At 42.7% G+C, this 17,364-nt stretch overlaps 1 protein-coding gene across 3 annotated transcripts in view; it reads right to left on the reverse strand.

Moving 5' to 3' along the window:
- Positions 1-17,364, reverse strand: part of pik3ap1 (phosphoinositide-3-kinase adaptor protein 1) — a 163,994-nt gene that overhangs the window by 35,950 nt on the left and 110,680 nt on the right. For all 3 annotated transcript variants that reach the window (XM_039737351.1, XM_039737342.1, XM_039737360.1), the window contains exons 6-11: positions 14,731-14,863; positions 13,664-13,860; positions 12,824-13,010; positions 9,073-9,150; positions 3,241-3,456; positions 1,041-1,103 (exon numbers count right to left, since the gene is read on the reverse strand). In XM_039737351.1, coding sequence (XP_039593285.1) covers positions 1,041-1,103; positions 3,241-3,456; positions 9,073-9,150; positions 12,824-13,010; positions 13,664-13,860; positions 14,731-14,863 — 874 coding nt within the window. The remainder of the gene's footprint in view (positions 1-1,040; positions 1,104-3,240; positions 3,457-9,072; positions 9,151-12,823; positions 13,011-13,663; positions 13,861-14,730; positions 14,864-17,364) is intronic.

Here is a 17,364-nt window from a genome sequence, read left to right on the forward strand (position 1 = left end):
TTTCCTCCCACAGTCCAAAGACATGCAGGTTAGGTGCATTGGCGTTTCTAAATTGTCCCTAATGTGTGCTTCGTGTGTGTGTGCCTGGCGGTGGGCTGACGCCCTGCCCAGGGTTTGTTTCCTGCCTTGCACCCTGTGTTGGCTGGGATTGGCTCCAGCAGACCTCCGTGACCCTGTAGTTAGGATATAGCGGGTTGGATAATGGATGGATGGATAATATAATATGGGCAGCATGGTGGCACAGTGGTAGCGCTGCTCCCTCGCAGTTAGGAGACCTGGGTTTGCTTCCCAGGTCCTCCCTGCGTGGAGTTTGCATGTTCTCCCCGTGTCTACATGGGTTTCCTTAGGGTGCTCTGGTTTCCTCCCACAGTCCAAAGGCGATTCTAAATTGTCCCTAGTGTGTGTGTGTGTGTGTCCTGTGGTGGGCTGGCGCCCTGCCCGGGGTTTGTTTCCTGCCTTGTGCCCTGTGTTGGCTAGGACTGGCTCCAGCAGACCTCCGTGACCCTGTAGTTAGGATATAGCGGGTTGGATAATGGATGGATGGATAATATAATATAATATGGGCGGCACGGTGGCACAGTGGTAGCGCTGCTCCCTCGAAGTTAGGAGACCTGGGTTTGCTTCCCGGGTCCTCCCTGCGTGGAGTTTGCATGTTCTCCCCGTGTCTACACAGGTTTCCTCAGGGTGCTCTGGTTTCCTCCCACAGTCCAAAGGCGATTCTAAATTGTCCCTAGTCTGTGTGTGTGTGTCCTGTCGTGGGCTGGCGCCCTGCCCGGGGTTTGTTTCCTGCCTTGCGCCCTGTGTTGGCTAGGACTGGCTCCAGCAGACCCCCATGACCCTGTGTTAGGATATAGCGGGTTGGATAATGGATGGATGGACATTCTTTCAGTAACATGTTTCCCTCTTATCACAACTTCTTACAATTGAGAAGGTTATGCAGGATTTAGAACATTTATGAAGTCCCTCTTGATTGTAGAGCTCAGTGTAATGTCTTCAAAAAACAGACTGATGTGATTGCGAGAAACCATTTTTAAACTTACCTGATGCTAGCAGTGCTTGACTGTAAAGGCTATCAATTTTTTTTTCCTCCTTTGCAGAAAATACTAAAAGAAAAAAACAGAAGGGCAAATAGTGTAAGTACTGAAAAATCAAACGCTATAATAAGACCAAAACAAAATTGTTTACGAAGTTTATTTGCAATTCAGTCAGTCATTCTTCATTTAGTGCAGGACACTTCATAGCTAACACTATTCTGGTTTACTCTAAATAGGTTTCCATTCTAACCCTTTTCTTAATTAGTGACCTGTTTTTGCTGCTAATTAACTTCTTCTGAATTCATTTTAATTGACTTGTTTTTTTAAGATTTGTTCCCCTGCATTTCGTCATTTCTTTCCTTAAACGGCACCCACACAGAAATTAATTGTGAAATAAGTGAGCTGACAGAAGACCAACTAAGTCAGGGTCTTAAACTCCAACTAATTTCACTCCAACCAGTTGCTTAAAGAGGCGCTGAGTCTTGTTGTTAATCAAACCCACACGTTTTAATTTCTTCTTTTAGTGCACAACATAGCACCTGACACGGTGGCTCCAAACAGCCACAATTATTCAGTCCTCTTCTCTTCTCTTCTCCTGCCTCCTCCACTCGTCTCCCGCAAGGAAGAGGATACTTCACATGTACAAGATGATTTACAGGAATGTCTCAACCTTTGTTCACCATCATGTTCAACACAGGGACCATATGTGGCACATAAATTGTTCACAAAAAGTGTATATAAGTATATACTGTGGTGGACGGCCAGGACACCTCCATGCTGGGAGCAAGTGTGGCCACAGCATTACCTCCTCCTAAATGTTAGATGACAGCCTCCCTGGGTTGCAGTGGTGTCTCGGAATCCTGCAGAGCTTCATGGGGTTAGAGTTTGGTAAAGCCCTGTGAGGGGGTGCTACAATTACTGCTGAGCCCTGGAGAGCAGCTCTTCTGCCACACCTGGAAGTGCTGCCAGAAACACATCATCAGCCACCTGGGGCACTTCCGGGCGCCCTATATAAGGGGCCAGCAGACACTACTCCAGAAGCCAGAGTCAGGATTCCTGGAGGAGGAGGTCAAAGCTTGCTGAGGTGGAGTAGAGGCGAAATAGAGAGAAGGACCGAGAGATAAAAGATCTGTCCTCTCCCTCCCGACTCCGACTCCCTGAACAGAGTGAGGCGGCCCCTTTTGTATTGTACCCAGATGTGCTCCAGGTTGTTGGTCTTCCTGCAGCACTTCCTGGTGTGGCGGAAGTGTTGCATGGGCACCCAGAAGCACTTCGGGTGTGCCTGGATTCTCATCCGGTAGCACTTCCTGGTGTGGCAGAAGTGCTGCAGTCCAGGGCTATGGAATTGTCCAGACGCAGCCTTGGCGGTGGCCACGGGCCCCCACAGAGTTGAGCTTCTAAGCTCAAAGCCCGTGATCCCAATGTAATCCAGGGGGGCTGCCCTATTGTGTCCCGGGGAAGATATTGCCTCTGTCCCCGTCCTTCTGTTCTCCAGGCATACCAGCCGGGTAAAGGTTCCAGCCATCCGCCACACCCCTAAAACAGGGTCAACATAACTTTCAGAGGTCAAGGAGAAACTATAAATAAACAGGAACAAATTCCTGATGATAATAGGATCCATCATTCTAATTGCCTTCATAATTCTGAATACTTCAGTCGTTACTTCTTCATCTTTGTTTGCTTAAATTCAAAAGATCCAGCTCCTTCAGCCTTTCTTTAAAGCTCACTCCTTACAGTACTGGAATTATCCCAGTTGCTCATCTTCAGACCTTTCCAGTGCTGCTATGTCTTTTTTATAATATGGGGCTCAAAACTGCATGCAGTACTCAAGATCAGGCCTTAAGCATAACCTTCCTTGACTTGTACTTCGACTTTGGGGTGTTCTATAATCTATCACTCTCTTAGCCTTATTAATCATATCTGTACTGTACACCGTCAGGACATGGACAGTGATGAGTAATCTCCGACTCCACACCCTTTCTCATAAGGTGTACTTTGAAGTTTCAAACCTACCACTATGTATTCAGTCTAACATTTACAACTCCAATCTATGGCAATTTACATTAAATTAAATGTCTGCCACAAATGTAGTGATTTAGGTGATTCTACAGTAATCTGCCATTTTGCCTTGTTTAGAACCATCTGGCAAATTAACCAGTTTTTTTTTTTTTATCCATATTCTTATCAAGATCATATTTTATTTTACCTTTGCAAATGTATGATTCTCTTTCTTCTACATCCTGGCTGATTGACGGTCTAGGAATAGGGGCTGGTGGCCTGTTTGTAACTTCCACACGGCACTCAGTGCCCTGTTCCACCGTGTCATATACATCTTCAAAACACAGCTTGTAAGGGTCTTCCTGCATTGTATCTGATGTTCTGCTCTCTGCCTCTACCAATGAATCTGCATTTTCTGATTTTCCTGTTAAAGGCAAAGAAATATGTTAAGATATAACACTTGTACACAGTTGCTGAAAAAGTAAGTGATCTACAGATAAAGAATCATTTGCTTCAGTAAAAATAACATTAGTACATTTAAATTTTTCACATTTCACATTTGGGCAGCACGGTGGCACAGTGGGTAGCGCTGCTGCCTCGCAGTTAGGAGATGCCGGGTTCGCTTCCCAGGTCCTCCCTATGTGGAGTTTGCATGTTCTCCCCGTGTCTGCGTGGGTTTCCTCCCAAAGACATGCAGGTTAGGTGCATTGGCGATCCTAAATTGTCCCTAGTGGGTGGGTGTGTGTGTGCCCTGCAGTGGGCTGGTGCCCTGCCCAGGGTTTGTTCCTGCCTTGTGCCCTGGGATTGGCTCCAGCAGAGCCCTGTTACTTTGTAGTTAGGATATAGCAGGTTGGATACTGGATGGATGGGCATTTCACATTTTGTTTTACAATAATGTAACTCAAAACATTCTAGCACCATAATTCATGCCCATTTAACTAAGGGCAAAATGTAAGAATTAAGGTTTCACTCTGTACTTTTTCCTTTATACTTTAATGTTCTTACATTTGAAGCATTGTATAAAATGGTGTTCTACACTGCATTCCTAATGATCTTCTTACAGTCCACTAGTACATCAGTATCAGGCCATTCTTTTTTCAGTGCATTCCACTGTTGAGCACAAGAGAATTTTCAGGAAATTATTTATTTTACAATACATTTTAGAAAAAATACAGGGTGAGTGAAGATTATGTTAATATTTGAATGGCGGAAACAGTTTATTCACAAAACATACTTCATATGTACAAGATGACTTACAGGAATGTCTCAACCGGTTGTTCACCATCATGTTCAACACATGGACCATATGTGGCACATAAATTGTCCACAAAAAGTGTATATAATGTCACAGATGACCAGGGACACTGCCTGGCCGGAACGCCTGGATAGTCCCTCAGTTGGACAATACTTTTCCTCGGCCACGAAAGGGCAGCCGCCCGGGACTATTTAGGGGTCACAGGGACAGAGCTGGGACACCCTGCATGAGAGGACGTGGCCACCGCCAGGGGGCGCCCGGTCAGTGAGAGAAGCCTGGATGGCAGCAATTCCGCCACACCAGGAAGTGCTGCCGGAAGTAATTCTGAGGACACCCGGAGTGCTTCCAGGTGCTTTCCTGACACTTCCGCCACACCAGGAAGTGACGTCAAGGGGAGCACCTGGGGCTCATCCGAGTCATGATAAAAGGGGCCGCCTCCTTCCAGACAATAAGCCAGAGTTGGGAGGAAGGAGACAAAGCTTGTGAGGAGGAGGAGGAAGGAGGTCAAGAAAGAGAGGAAGAAGAAGAAAAAAGAAAGGAGAGGGTTGGTCATTGAAGGCATTGTGGTGCAGTGAAAAAGAAAATAAAGAAGTGTGTTTTGGACATCCTGGTGTCAGTCTGTCTGTGTCTGGGGGTACGCTTTCCACAATAAGTATATACTGTGGTGGACGGCCGGGACACCTCTATGCTGGGAGCAAGTGTGGCCACAGCATTACCTCCTCCGGAATGTTAGATGACAGCCTCCCTGGGTTGCAGTGGTGCCTCGGAATCCTGCAGAGCTTCATGGGAGTTGGAGTTTGGTAAAGCCCTGTCAGGGGGGTGCTACAATTACTGCTGAGCCCTGGAGAGCAGCTCTTCTGCCACACCCGGAAGTGCTGCTGGAAACACATCATCAGCCACCTGGAGCACTTCCGGGTGGCCTATATAAGGGGCCAGCAGACATTACTCCAGAAGCCAGAGTCAGGAGGAGGAGGAGGAGGTCAAAGCGTGCTGAGGTGGAGTAGAGGCGAAATAGAGAGAAGGACTGAGAGATAAAAGTAAAGAAGCAAAAGACGTGAGAGAAACAGAAAGGAAAGTGTGTGTTTGGGCTGATGGACGCTGTAAATAAATAAAATCATGTGTGCTTTTGGTATTTCTGCCTCTAGTGCCTGTCTGTGTCGAGGTTAGCCTTTACAATACATAGCAGTACCATTTGTGTTAACACAATTTTGACTCACCCTGTGTATCTGTTTAGGTGTTTGAAAGAATACAGTAATCCCTCCTCGATCGCGGGGGTTGCGTTCCAGACCCCCCCGCTATAGGTGAAAATCCGCGAAGTAGAAACCATATGTTTGTGTAGTTATTTTTATATATTTTAAGCCCTTATAAACTCTCCCACACTGTTAACATTATTAGAGCCCTCTAGACCTGAAATAACACCCTTTAGTCAAACGTTTAAACTGTGCTCCATTACAAGACAGACACAATTAAAAGAATGCAAACATATCTTATCTTCAAAAGAGCGCCGTCAGGAGCAGAGAATGTCAGAGAGAGCGCTTGCTAAGAAAAGCAAACAATCCATACGTACTTTTAAGTATACAGAAGCACCGCGATAAAGCGGCATTTTGTAGAGGAGCCTCCGTGTCCTCTGTGCAAACAGCCCTCTGCTCACACCCCTCCGTCAGGCAGAGAGAGTGAGAAAGATAGAGAGAAGCAAACAAGCACGGCGCGGGAGGCATATCTTATATCATTGAGGAGTTTTAGTTAATATGTAATACGTGCTCTGATTGGGTAGCTTCTAAGCCATCCGCCAATAGCGTCCCTTGTATGAAATCAACTGGGCAATCAAACCGAGGAAGCGTGTAACCTAAATTAAAAGACCCATTGTCTGCAGAAAGCGGCGAACCAGCGAAAAATCCGTGATATATATTTAGATGTGCTTACATTTAAAATCCGCGATAGAGTGAAGCCGCAAAAGTCGAAGCGCGATATAGCGAGGGATTACTGTACAACTGAATTCTTGGCTTTGGATTATGCAATATGAGTAATGTGAGATATTTTTCACGAATGTTTTGATATCGTTTGTTGTTGTTCAATGCGCGTCTCCATTGCAGCCCATTGTGTCAGAAACTTTGTTATCTCTTTTCTCTGTTGTAGCATTTTTTCTTGGCCATTACTACAAGCAATATGGAGTTGGTAACAGATTAAGAAAGATATAATTTTTGGGTGGTGTATGCCTTTAATATACTATAACACTTTTGCTATTTTGGATCAGTACCTTAGTGTGAACCTATTTTAATCTAGGCCAGAGTTGTCGAACCCCAGGCCTCAAGTGCTTCAATGGCTGCAGGTTTTCTTTCTAACCATCTTCTTAATTAGTGGGCAGTTTTTGCTGCTAATTAACTTCTTTTGCCTTAGATTCAATCAGCTTGACTCAGACCTCTAAGTTGTTTCTTTTCCCCTTAATTAGCAGCCAAACAATAATCTATATATATATATAAAAGTCAATGTGTGAATGTATGTTCCAGCATCACGTACGAACGGCTGGAGCGATTTTCATGAAACTTGGTACACATGTTCCTCATTCGTCGACTAAAAATACTGTAGGGTGATATCAGCCGTAACCCACCCCCTTCTGGGTAGGGTGGGGGGGGTGATCTCACGGTCTTGTATGCATGTTATCATCCACTTGACAGTCGGAATGACCACCAGAGGGCGAACTGGTGCCGACTGCCAGCATTCTTTATGTTTAAGCGCCACTGGCCCCTGTTGCTTTTGAAATTAAATAGAGTTCTACGCGTGGGAGTGTGTGTGTGTGTGTCTGTCCGGCCCGGAAGTGAGACGTAGAGTCAGGGTGAGGGCTCCAGATCCGAGGATATGCAAGCGAGGCCAATACACCAGTAAAAGGAAACCTCCTACGAAAGACAGTAGTTTAGCTGCTAATTCACAAACGATACAAGCACTTTGGCAACATGAATCCTTCTAGCAGAGAAATGCCCAGAGTACTTCTGACGATTTAAATACTTTCTAGGATCCCATGCTTTTAACAGCACAGGCTTACACAGTTAGTATATATCAGGCAACTGCCAGCATTCTTTATTTTTGAGCAGCACCGCCGCTCCTGTTGCTTTTCAAATTAAATAGAGATGGCCGGTTCCGAGCGTCAACTAGATGATAACATACGTACAAGACTGCAAGACAAGGACATTAGTGAGTCTTTGTTTCTTAATTTACTTTTATTTTTAATGTTGTGTTTTTTTAATTATGTTTTTCTCAAACAATTAAAAAAACACGCAGGCGAACTGGAGGTGACTGTCAGCGTTCTTTATTTCTGAGCAGCACCGCGCCCCTGTTGCTTTTCAAATTAAATACAGTTTGCCAGTTCCGAACATCAACTAGATGATAACATGCCTACAAGACCGCAAGACAAGCACATTAGTGAGTCTTTATCCATCCATCCATTATCCAACCCGCTAAATCCTAGCTACAGGATCACGGGGGTCTGCTGGAACCAAACCCAGCCAACACAGGGCGCAAGGCAGGAAACAAACCCCGGGCAGGGCGCCAGCCCACCACAGGAAACCCACGCAGACACGGGAGAACATGCAAACTTCACGCAGGGAGGACCCGTGAAGCGAACCCTAGTTTATTATTTGTTAATTTATTTTTATTTTTAAATTATGTTTTACTCAAACAATTAAAAAAAAAACTTTATTTTCCTTCCGGGCAACGCTGGGTATTTCAGCTAGTGAGACATAAAACAAGCTCGCCTGCGACCATCACACAATATCTGAAAATAAAGGAAGGTGAAGGTCTCAGCAAGATTGATCTCTCAGGTCACCGAAACATTGTGATGATGTTCTAAGAAAAAACGGAAAATCAAAAATGTCTGCTGTGGCAAAATGAGAGCAGCAACAAGCCATGGAATTAAATAACGAGTTTAATTAACAGCAGGAATCGGCTTCTCATTAAGAAACTGGTTGGAGTGAAATTGGAGTTTAAAGCCCCAATTTAGCGAGTCATCTGTTGGCTTGTTTCACGTCTCATTTGTGTTTGGGTGCCATTTAATGAAGAAATGGACCAGTTCAGAAGACTGAATCCTTAAAAACATGAATTAGCAGTGAATACTTGTCACTGATTAGGAAAAGGGTTAGAATGAAAACCTGCAAAGACTGCGGCCCTCCAGGCCTGGAGTTCAGCACCCACGATCTAGGCTGACAATTTCTGCAATAGCTCAACACTGATACATTTTGCATTACATAATTTCTTAGCTTTTTTTCTCAATTTATTGTTCTATGAGTGACACATACTTTCCATAGAAAATTCTCACAGGTAATTTAGAAGAGTGGCAGAAGTCTTATTTGGTTTTCTTTTAAGAATTGTTACTGTAGGTAATTTATTTTGGTAACCTAGTTCACAGAACAATGCTAAAAATGAGGTTGAAAACACAACAAAGTCAAACTTACATTTCTAAACTGAATTCTCTGTTCAAGAACCTTCCTTTAATTTGAACTAAAACCAGAACATCTTTAAATTCGCAAGATGCTCTGTCAGCCTGGGTACCACTTACACAGTAATACGCCGTATCAAAGCGGCCAGACATTCCAAAATGGCAACACTCACGGGAAAAAAAATATGCAAAATGACATTTGATGGGGAATGTATTACAGTCCTTTCATGAATATAATACTGTACTTAACTTTATCATTTTAATATTGACATCTCTCTTAGAAATTCCTCGACAGTGCAAGTGAAACGATAACTTTCCTTCGCCCATAAATTCTATACAGTATATGTTCTCTTTACCTTCCAGGAATTTCCGGAGGATGGACTCTTGAGTAGACATGGAAAAGGGGTCTGGGATTTCTTCCATCATGTCTTCATCTGAAACAGAAAACAAAGGGGTGCTTTGACCAATAATGAAAAATCAAGCCAGACAACAGAAACGTTAACACATAAAGACAAATCAGAAGGGCATACATTTGAATATACGTACGTGCAACATGGTGTAGTGGCTCAAAACTTTAAGCTACAGGGTTGTTGGTTTAATCATCACTTCCAACAAACTGGATGATCCTAAACAAGTCATTTGAGCTAAGTGAGCTACAATTAAAAAAAGTATCACAAATTGCACTGTGTACTCATCTTTCTGTCGCCTTAATTAAATGCATCAACCAAATGTAAAACAGCAATGTCTTATATATATTTCTCTTCTGGTTCGTCCTGCTTCCCCTCAAAACTGGTCCCGCTCACACGCAGCCGACACGGCATTGCTCGATTCCTATTCATCTTCTTCCACAGATAACTCAACCTCCTGGCCACGGACCACACTGATTTAAAATACACGGGCAAATTTATCAGCAAATCTCTCCACTATACGCTAACACTTCTACCTTTTCAGGATATGGACAGTTTTATGTTTTTGACACAGCGTAAGCTACTGAAGTATACGCTTACAAGATAAAGCAAACTCTGCATGCAGCGAAAATTTACTTCTCCAGGTAGATTCCATGCCCAGAAATATCAACCCCTTTGCTAAATCATACAAACACATGCATAAAATCGCTCAGTCTAATCCAACAGCATCTGTACGGATGATTTTCAAGGAAAAACCCTGGGCAGGATTTACGACGATACAATGCCCCGACATGTCACACCGATGTTGCAGCAATTTTCGTTGGAGAATATGTCAAACCCCCTGCCAAAAGGGACATTTGCATCTGTCACATAGGCAACTCTTGTAAACAGATTTCCACGCTCAATATGAATTGCGATCCTATGGTTTACCCACTTTTATTCCCTTACGGAGACACTGGCTGGCACAAACATTTAGAACATGCTCCCGATAAAAGAACCGCCAACCGAATCAGGCTTAATCAATGGCAATTTTATGCTTACAGATTATCAATGAGGAATATATTTAGTATTTTGCACTCCAGCGGCAAACTATTCCAACAGTACGTCGTAGACACGTATGTTAAAACGGGGCGCACGCCTCAACTATCTCAGATTACATCAACAAGATCTGCGCGTGGAACAATACAAAGGAATGACAGACGCACTGCAAGCAAAGGCTGAAAATAACAACGTACGTGTAAGCAAAATGATCAGTATTACCGTCTACATGTCCAGGAAGTCCAAGATACATGCAACAAAACTATCAGGATGCCATGGCCATAGTACGTAAATTCGGAAACCTCATTCATTTATCACTTTCACATGTAATCCTGCTTGGCCGGAAATTCGACGTGCACTGTCGGATACCCAAAGATCGGTGCACAGACCTGATATTGTAGTACGAGTCTTTTGGATTAAGCTACAAGAATTACTTAGAGACATTCTACTGTACAACAACATCTTTTTAGGGTTGTTCTCTTATATTTATGTAATCGAATTTCAGAAGCGCAACCTTCCTCATTCCCATATGCTGTTTACTCTTCATTCACAATAATTCTGAAATAAGAAGCAAAAAGAAAGAAGAAGAAAGAAGTATTTCTTTCTTCTTGATTTCTGAATTCCTTTCTCACCGTTTTCCGTTCCTATTCTTACACCGCCGTATGCTACGGGGCGTCGGCTTGTAATGAATAAAACATTTTTATTGGAGTTTCAGCTTTTTTGATGATATCAGAAAAAAGTCGTGTCATCCACTGTTTTACCATTTAAAAACAACTTGTAAGCAACAAAGCAAACTGATCATTTCTGGGACAGAAAATTGGAAGCAAAAATCTTTTAATGTCTTGTTTTTCTCGGTATGCAGTCACATAAAGTAATAACTAATGGAAATACCTTTTCTTTAATTAAATCAAGTGAGTGCCATAGGGGATGGATTTGGAACCATAAAGGGCGATTCATTGACTGGACAGGTTGCCACAATAAAAGAGAACAGAAGAACAAGCTTTCCGACCAGATGGGAACAGGAATCCTTACCCGACAGAGTGGAAGGACCGGGGAAGTCAACAGTATGTGGGTACTGTATTCCATGATACGCTAAGGGTCATTCAGGTCCCTTTCAGATACCCAAAGGAGATGTTGGGAGTTGGAGTCTCGGAGTTCCACCTTGTTAGGTTCATACTTTGTTGGACTTCTGCCTGACCTGGAAGTGCTTCCAATGGATCATGTCCTAGGCCTGATAGTACTCCTGGGTCAAAGATAAAAGACAGTGCTTTGCTTTGACCAATGAGTCAGAGTTGGGAGGCAGAGGATGAAACTCTGGACTGTGATTGTCTGTTTAATGGGGTGTGTGCCCTGCGGTGGGCTGGCACCCTGCCCAGGGATTGTTTCCTACCTTGAGCCCTGTGTTGGCTGGGATTGGCTCCAGCAGACCCCCCGTGACCCTGTAGTTAGGATATAGTGGGTTGAATAATGGATAGTTGGATGGGTGGCTGAATGCTTTGCACATATGGAGCTCGAGTGTATTCTATGCATGACTGCCTGGTTAACCAATGAACGCTGTAATCGAGCTCCAGCCACACTGGGCCACGTTTTGGGCGCTCACCACATTAACATAATTCTGGACAGAAATCTTTGAATGCCTCTCAGCCAGCCTTGGTGTCACAATCACTCCTAAGACATTAACAGCCGTGTTTGGTGGATTCCCAGAGGGACTTAAAGTGGAAAAGGAAAAATTGATTGCAATTGCCTACACCACGCTACTAGCACACAGACTTACCTTCCAAGCTGGAAGAATCCTTGTCTACCTGTTATAAGTCGGTGCGTAACTGATATTCAATACTATTTGAAATTGGAAAAAATTTAATTCTCACTTAGAGGATCTGCTCAAAACTCTTTTAAAATATGGCAAGATCTAATTACTAAGATTTTAGAGTAAGCTTTTATATCGGAGGGAAATGACATTCTCCCTTCTTTGTTGTTTTTAAAGATTTGTTCTTGCTGTTGGCTCTCCACTCTCTATCAGGCGGGGGTTGAAATGTGGTTTGCTAAATTTGACTTTGATTTTATGTAATGTTATTTTCTTTGCTGTAAAAGTAAGACTTGTTTGTATGGAATGCTACTCTTTTCATATAAAATCTATATAAAAAAACCCAAAAAAGCCTGGGGACAAAAGTTTGCCATTTTAAATGCAAGCGCCACTTACACAGAAAATTAGTAGCTTTGTCACACATGTGCGAATAGGAGGCAGCTAAAGGGCTTGAGTAATTGTAATACCACATCAGACCAGGGGGTGGCAGGATGTGCTGACTGTCTTTCTCAGTTCCTTGCACACCATTCCCAGGAAATCCCACCAGGTTCGGGCACCTTGGATGACATCACTTCCAGTTCCGGCACCTTGGATGATGTCACTTCCTCCTGGGGCCTTGAAATCCACCAGCTTACCTCCAGTTTGACAGTTCTGTTTTAGACTCGGTCTTGTGAACGTCTCTGTTCAATTATTTAAAACTTTTGCAGCCAGGATATAATATACGGGTGGCTGCCCCAAACCTTAATGATGCCTGGAGTGAATTACTTGTCACACTTGGTAGATCTGAAATATCTTGCTGTCTTATAAAAGAATCATAAGCTATTGCAAAAACTGTGTAAAACAGATATGCATACGTACATATATCCTCCACATCATTGGAATTTAGTTTTATCATTGATTCATAGATTTCCTCATTTGAGCCAGGATTCAGAGAGTATTTCATCAGAATATCTGTAGATACTTTGGACATTGTCTCATATACTTCATCTTCTTCTCCTTCATTCATAGCTTCTTTAATGTGAGACTTAAGCATATCAGCGGTCTCCTGTAAATTGACAAATTATAATGAATTAGGCCCCTTGTTTCTTACTCACTCTCAAAGCCTGTTTGCTTCTCATCTGATTAATGATGTGCCTCAGCATTAAGTATCACAAATGTTGCAGAGGAACAGAATTAAAAAAATCCAAAAGCCATCTGACCAGGTTGCTTCATACAATATCTATTAAAGCTCCAAAAGTGGCATTAAAAGAAGTCCTGGGGTAGAAAATGTCTTTTACTCTTCTTATACAGTAAATGTGGGCCTTACATTAATAATCAGATATAATGGACTTAGAATGGAGATCACCTGTGTCTTGCTAAAATAATCACTCGACTAACTGCATATTTTAAGAAGAGGATCACTTGAAAATGGGCTGTGTTAAATAGAAGCCCTTCATTCTTATAAAAAACATACATTTAGAGTAGGAAGACTCAGTTACATGAGCTGAATGGAGATTATGCATTTCAGCTGAGAGATGGGGTGAGAAAGGAAGTGGTTTAACAGACTGATGAGAGTGACTAAGGGTCTTTCAGTATAGTCTATAAAAATATACAGAGCATTTCCTCCACACTGTCCAAGTTAAAGCACACAATTTTATCCTAAACTGAAACGTACAATCAAAGTAAGCTAAGCACGACTGCATATGACACTTTACCTACCACGTACTCGTCCATGAACTGCCGCAGATCCTTAAAGCCATTCTTCTCTGCAATGCTGTTTGGGTATTCACCATACTTGTTTGCCACACTATAGGCCTGAATTGCTCCAGGGCACTGTAGGAGGAGGGCTGTCAGACTCTTGAGACCATACTTTGCCGAAAAATGAAGCAGTGTTGGCAGTTCTTCATTTCTTTCAACTGTGAAATGTAAAATGTTTCTGGTGTAAGGAAATGTCAGTATTTAGATCCAGTTCCCTTGTTTAATCAAGTTATTACTTTATTCAACTTCTCAACTACTCCATTACCTACTGTATAATACAATACATGTATGCTGATTGCAATAGTGAGATTATTAAAACTACACTCAACTTTAGTATCACAACTCTCAAAAAAAGTAACTGATTTCCATCTTCCACTAACACACATTGTTATCTAAGCACCCGACAAGTGATTCATGTTATAAGAAGTCTGACGTAGCACTTAAAATACAGTAATAAAATACAGTTACGCTCTAAAATACAGTTAATAAACAAATATATAAGACTGTGCAAAAGTTTATATTTTTTATAGTGTGATGGGCGGCCCCGGCCATTACCTGGTCGGGACGCCAGCTGGATGGAACGACATGCATGGGCAGAGGGCATCTGCAAGGCACTACCTCCCCTGTGACATTAGAGGGCAGCCCTCCTGGATAGCTGGGGCACCACGGATTCCCGCAGGACACATGGGGAGTTGGAGTTTGGCATGTGGGGAGCTGGGTCTCGTGGGGGCCGCCAGGGGGAGCTGCAGAGGTCTGATTAATGAGCCAGCTTAAAAGGAGCTACCTCACTCCATTCAGAGAACCAGAGTCGAGAGGAAGAAGGACGAAGGAGGAGGAGAGAAGGAAAGGAAAGGAAAGGAAAGAAGAGTGTTGACTGTGCTCTAGACTGCGCTGCACTTCGGGGAGCGAGGAAGAAGTGTTACCCCAACTGAAAACAAATGTGTGCTGTGTGTCTCTCTGTGTCAGGTGTCGGGTTAGGGTGGCAGTACCCGCCCCGGTGGTTCACAATAGTAAGTAAGTTCACTTACATGCTGAAATGTTTTCTTCTTCTAGTTGATTTATCCCAAAGAGATGAAGACCACTTGCTGGCATATTTTTCTTCAGGGATTCTGTTAACAGCTTATCAAGGGCTTCTATTTTGCTTGGTAAGACATTGAAAGCCTGGAAAGAAATGAACCTCAATATATCAGTTAGATGTTTTAAACATAACATTCATAATTTATACACCTTATTACAGTGCCTTTTAACCCAAAAGTTATGAAAACATAAGATAGCAGGGTGAAGAGGTGGCTCAGAGGTTAAGGATCTGTGCTGGTATCCTGAAGGTTGGTCACTGCCAAAAGAGATCCTACTCTGCTGGGCCCTTGAGCAAGGCCTTTAATCTGAAATTGTTCCAGGGGTGCTATACAATGTCTGACCCCAAGAGGTATGTGAAAACTAATAAAAGAAATTGTGTAAGGTGAAATAAAGAATAAAAAAAAATCATAATGTTACATTTTCACTTTTACCCACACAAAACAAATGTCAGTCACCAAGTTTTCAAGCAAGAATAATAATTTTTTGTCAACATTAAGAAATATAATACTAGATATTTAAGGCAGATGTAAAGCAAATTAGGGCAGTACGGTGGTGCGGTGTTAGCGCTGCTGCCTCGATGTTAGGAGACCCGGGTTCGCTTCCTGGGTCCTCCCTGCGTGGAGTTTGCATGTTCTCCCCGTGTCTGCGTGGGTTTCCTCCCACAGTCCAAAGACATGCAGGTTAGGTGCATTGACGGTCCTTAATTGTGCACCCTGGGATTGGCTCCAGTGGAAACCTGTGTTAAGATATAGCAGGTTGGAAAATGACTGACTGACTGTAAAGCAAATTATGAATATCGCAAATGAATTTCAGTAGCACTAAATACAGTGCTTGTTTGGGATCAAACTCTCAGAAAACTGGATTAAAAACAATTTTTTTTTCAAATTGTTGAGAAAGGGAAACTGCATTAATCCAATGTACCTACAAACACAATAATTATAGTACAACTGAAATTTAAAAAGTATATGCTATAATGGAGATAAGTCAGACACTCAGGTTGCTGTTGCTGTTACTGACGTAGTGTTTGGGATGCATGGAATCCTGTATTATGGCACAGGCTTCATTACAGCAGCATCTGATGCAGATATCCAAATCAGATGTAAGGATTTTTTGTTCAATGTTATAACCCTTTAGATGTTCCTTCTGTGATTTATTTTTAGGTGTGCTACAGTATCACATAATACCACCATTGAGGAAGTTCTTTTTTTTTTTTGAATGAATGAATTAGTTACAACTATAGAGAAACTGAACATGTGAGCAAAAGAGTACTGGGAATGGAAGTACAGGGGAAGAAAAAGCGAGGGAGGCCAAAGCCGAGGTGGATGGACAAAGTAAAAGAAGAAGTGGAGGAAAAGAGCCGGACTGGCGATGAGGAGGAGGGCCGAGCTGTTTGGAGAAGGTTGATCGAGCACATCGACGCCACACAGAAGTGGGAAATGATGAAAGAGACTGAGCTGCAGCAGCCATGCCCAGAACCTTCTCACATGTCTGCTGTAAGGTCATTTCTGATCTCCTTCATGCATACGTGATGTCATGACCCAATCAGCACTCTACCCAAATCTCCATCAATATCCCATCCCAGCATGCATTTAAAAAAAAAAAAAAAACTTTGATGAGTACATTAGCTGATCATAATGAGTTCTGTCACACTGATCCTTGTGCACCGCAGCGGCGCATGGTTAATTTGCATGGAAAATCAGCCAGGTGCCCAGCTACTTTCTGAAATCAAACCTTAAAGAAGTCACCCAAACTCCCATCCCTCACCAAATCAGAGTGAGACTCTCTGAAATAATAAGTAATAATATCATAAGATGCATTACTATTTACAAAGTGTTTCTTTCTTCTTGATGGAAGCAAAGCATCCGCACAGACACTGAGGAAACAAAAAAAAAATGTTCCCGCTGTACCCACAGCCAAGACTTCAAACAATGGAATGAGCCAGTCCGAAGCTGCTGCTGCTGCTTTGTGGCACAGCCGATTTGTGTTTCCAGAATTTGAACTCTGTAACTAAACTATCTATATTTCATTTACTTATTTCTAGTTTTTAGCCACGTGTTGTATTTTGTTTGTGGCATTCGTTCAATCTGTCTCTTTTATTTTTTTGTTTGAGGCACAGTTTCTGGCCACAATAATGGCAGACACTACTCTGTCCCTTAGGGACACTAAAAAGACCGTTATACCATTCTAATCCACTCAAAACTAGTTCAGTTCCTCCTTTCCCACAGACTTCTATGCATTTTGCTGAGTTCTGCAAATTTGATTTCCGTGATTTCACCCAGCTCTCGCTGAAGCAAACTCCAAGGTGTTTACTCATCACTAATACTGACGTATATCACAGGATATGTTGTGACCACACAAGGGCACCAGAGATCCCCAAACCACAGGTTCTGCAAAGCACCACACGTAAATGGAATAAAATAAATGATTTTTATTCCTCTCCAAGCACTTTCTCAGTCTTCTTTTAATCACAATCACAATAATACAATAAATGATAAATAAAATTATTCCTTCGTCTCCATCTCCTTTGAGGTTTGCCCCCTGCCTTCCTACTCTGACTCTCTGTCTCTTCCAGGAAACACTTTCAG

The sequence above is a fragment of the Polypterus senegalus genome, chromosome 1 (assembly GCF_016835505.1).
Source record: "Polypterus senegalus isolate Bchr_013 chromosome 1, ASM1683550v1, whole genome shotgun sequence".
Classification (NCBI taxonomy): domain Eukaryota; kingdom Metazoa; phylum Chordata; class Cladistia; order Polypteriformes; family Polypteridae; genus Polypterus; species Polypterus senegalus.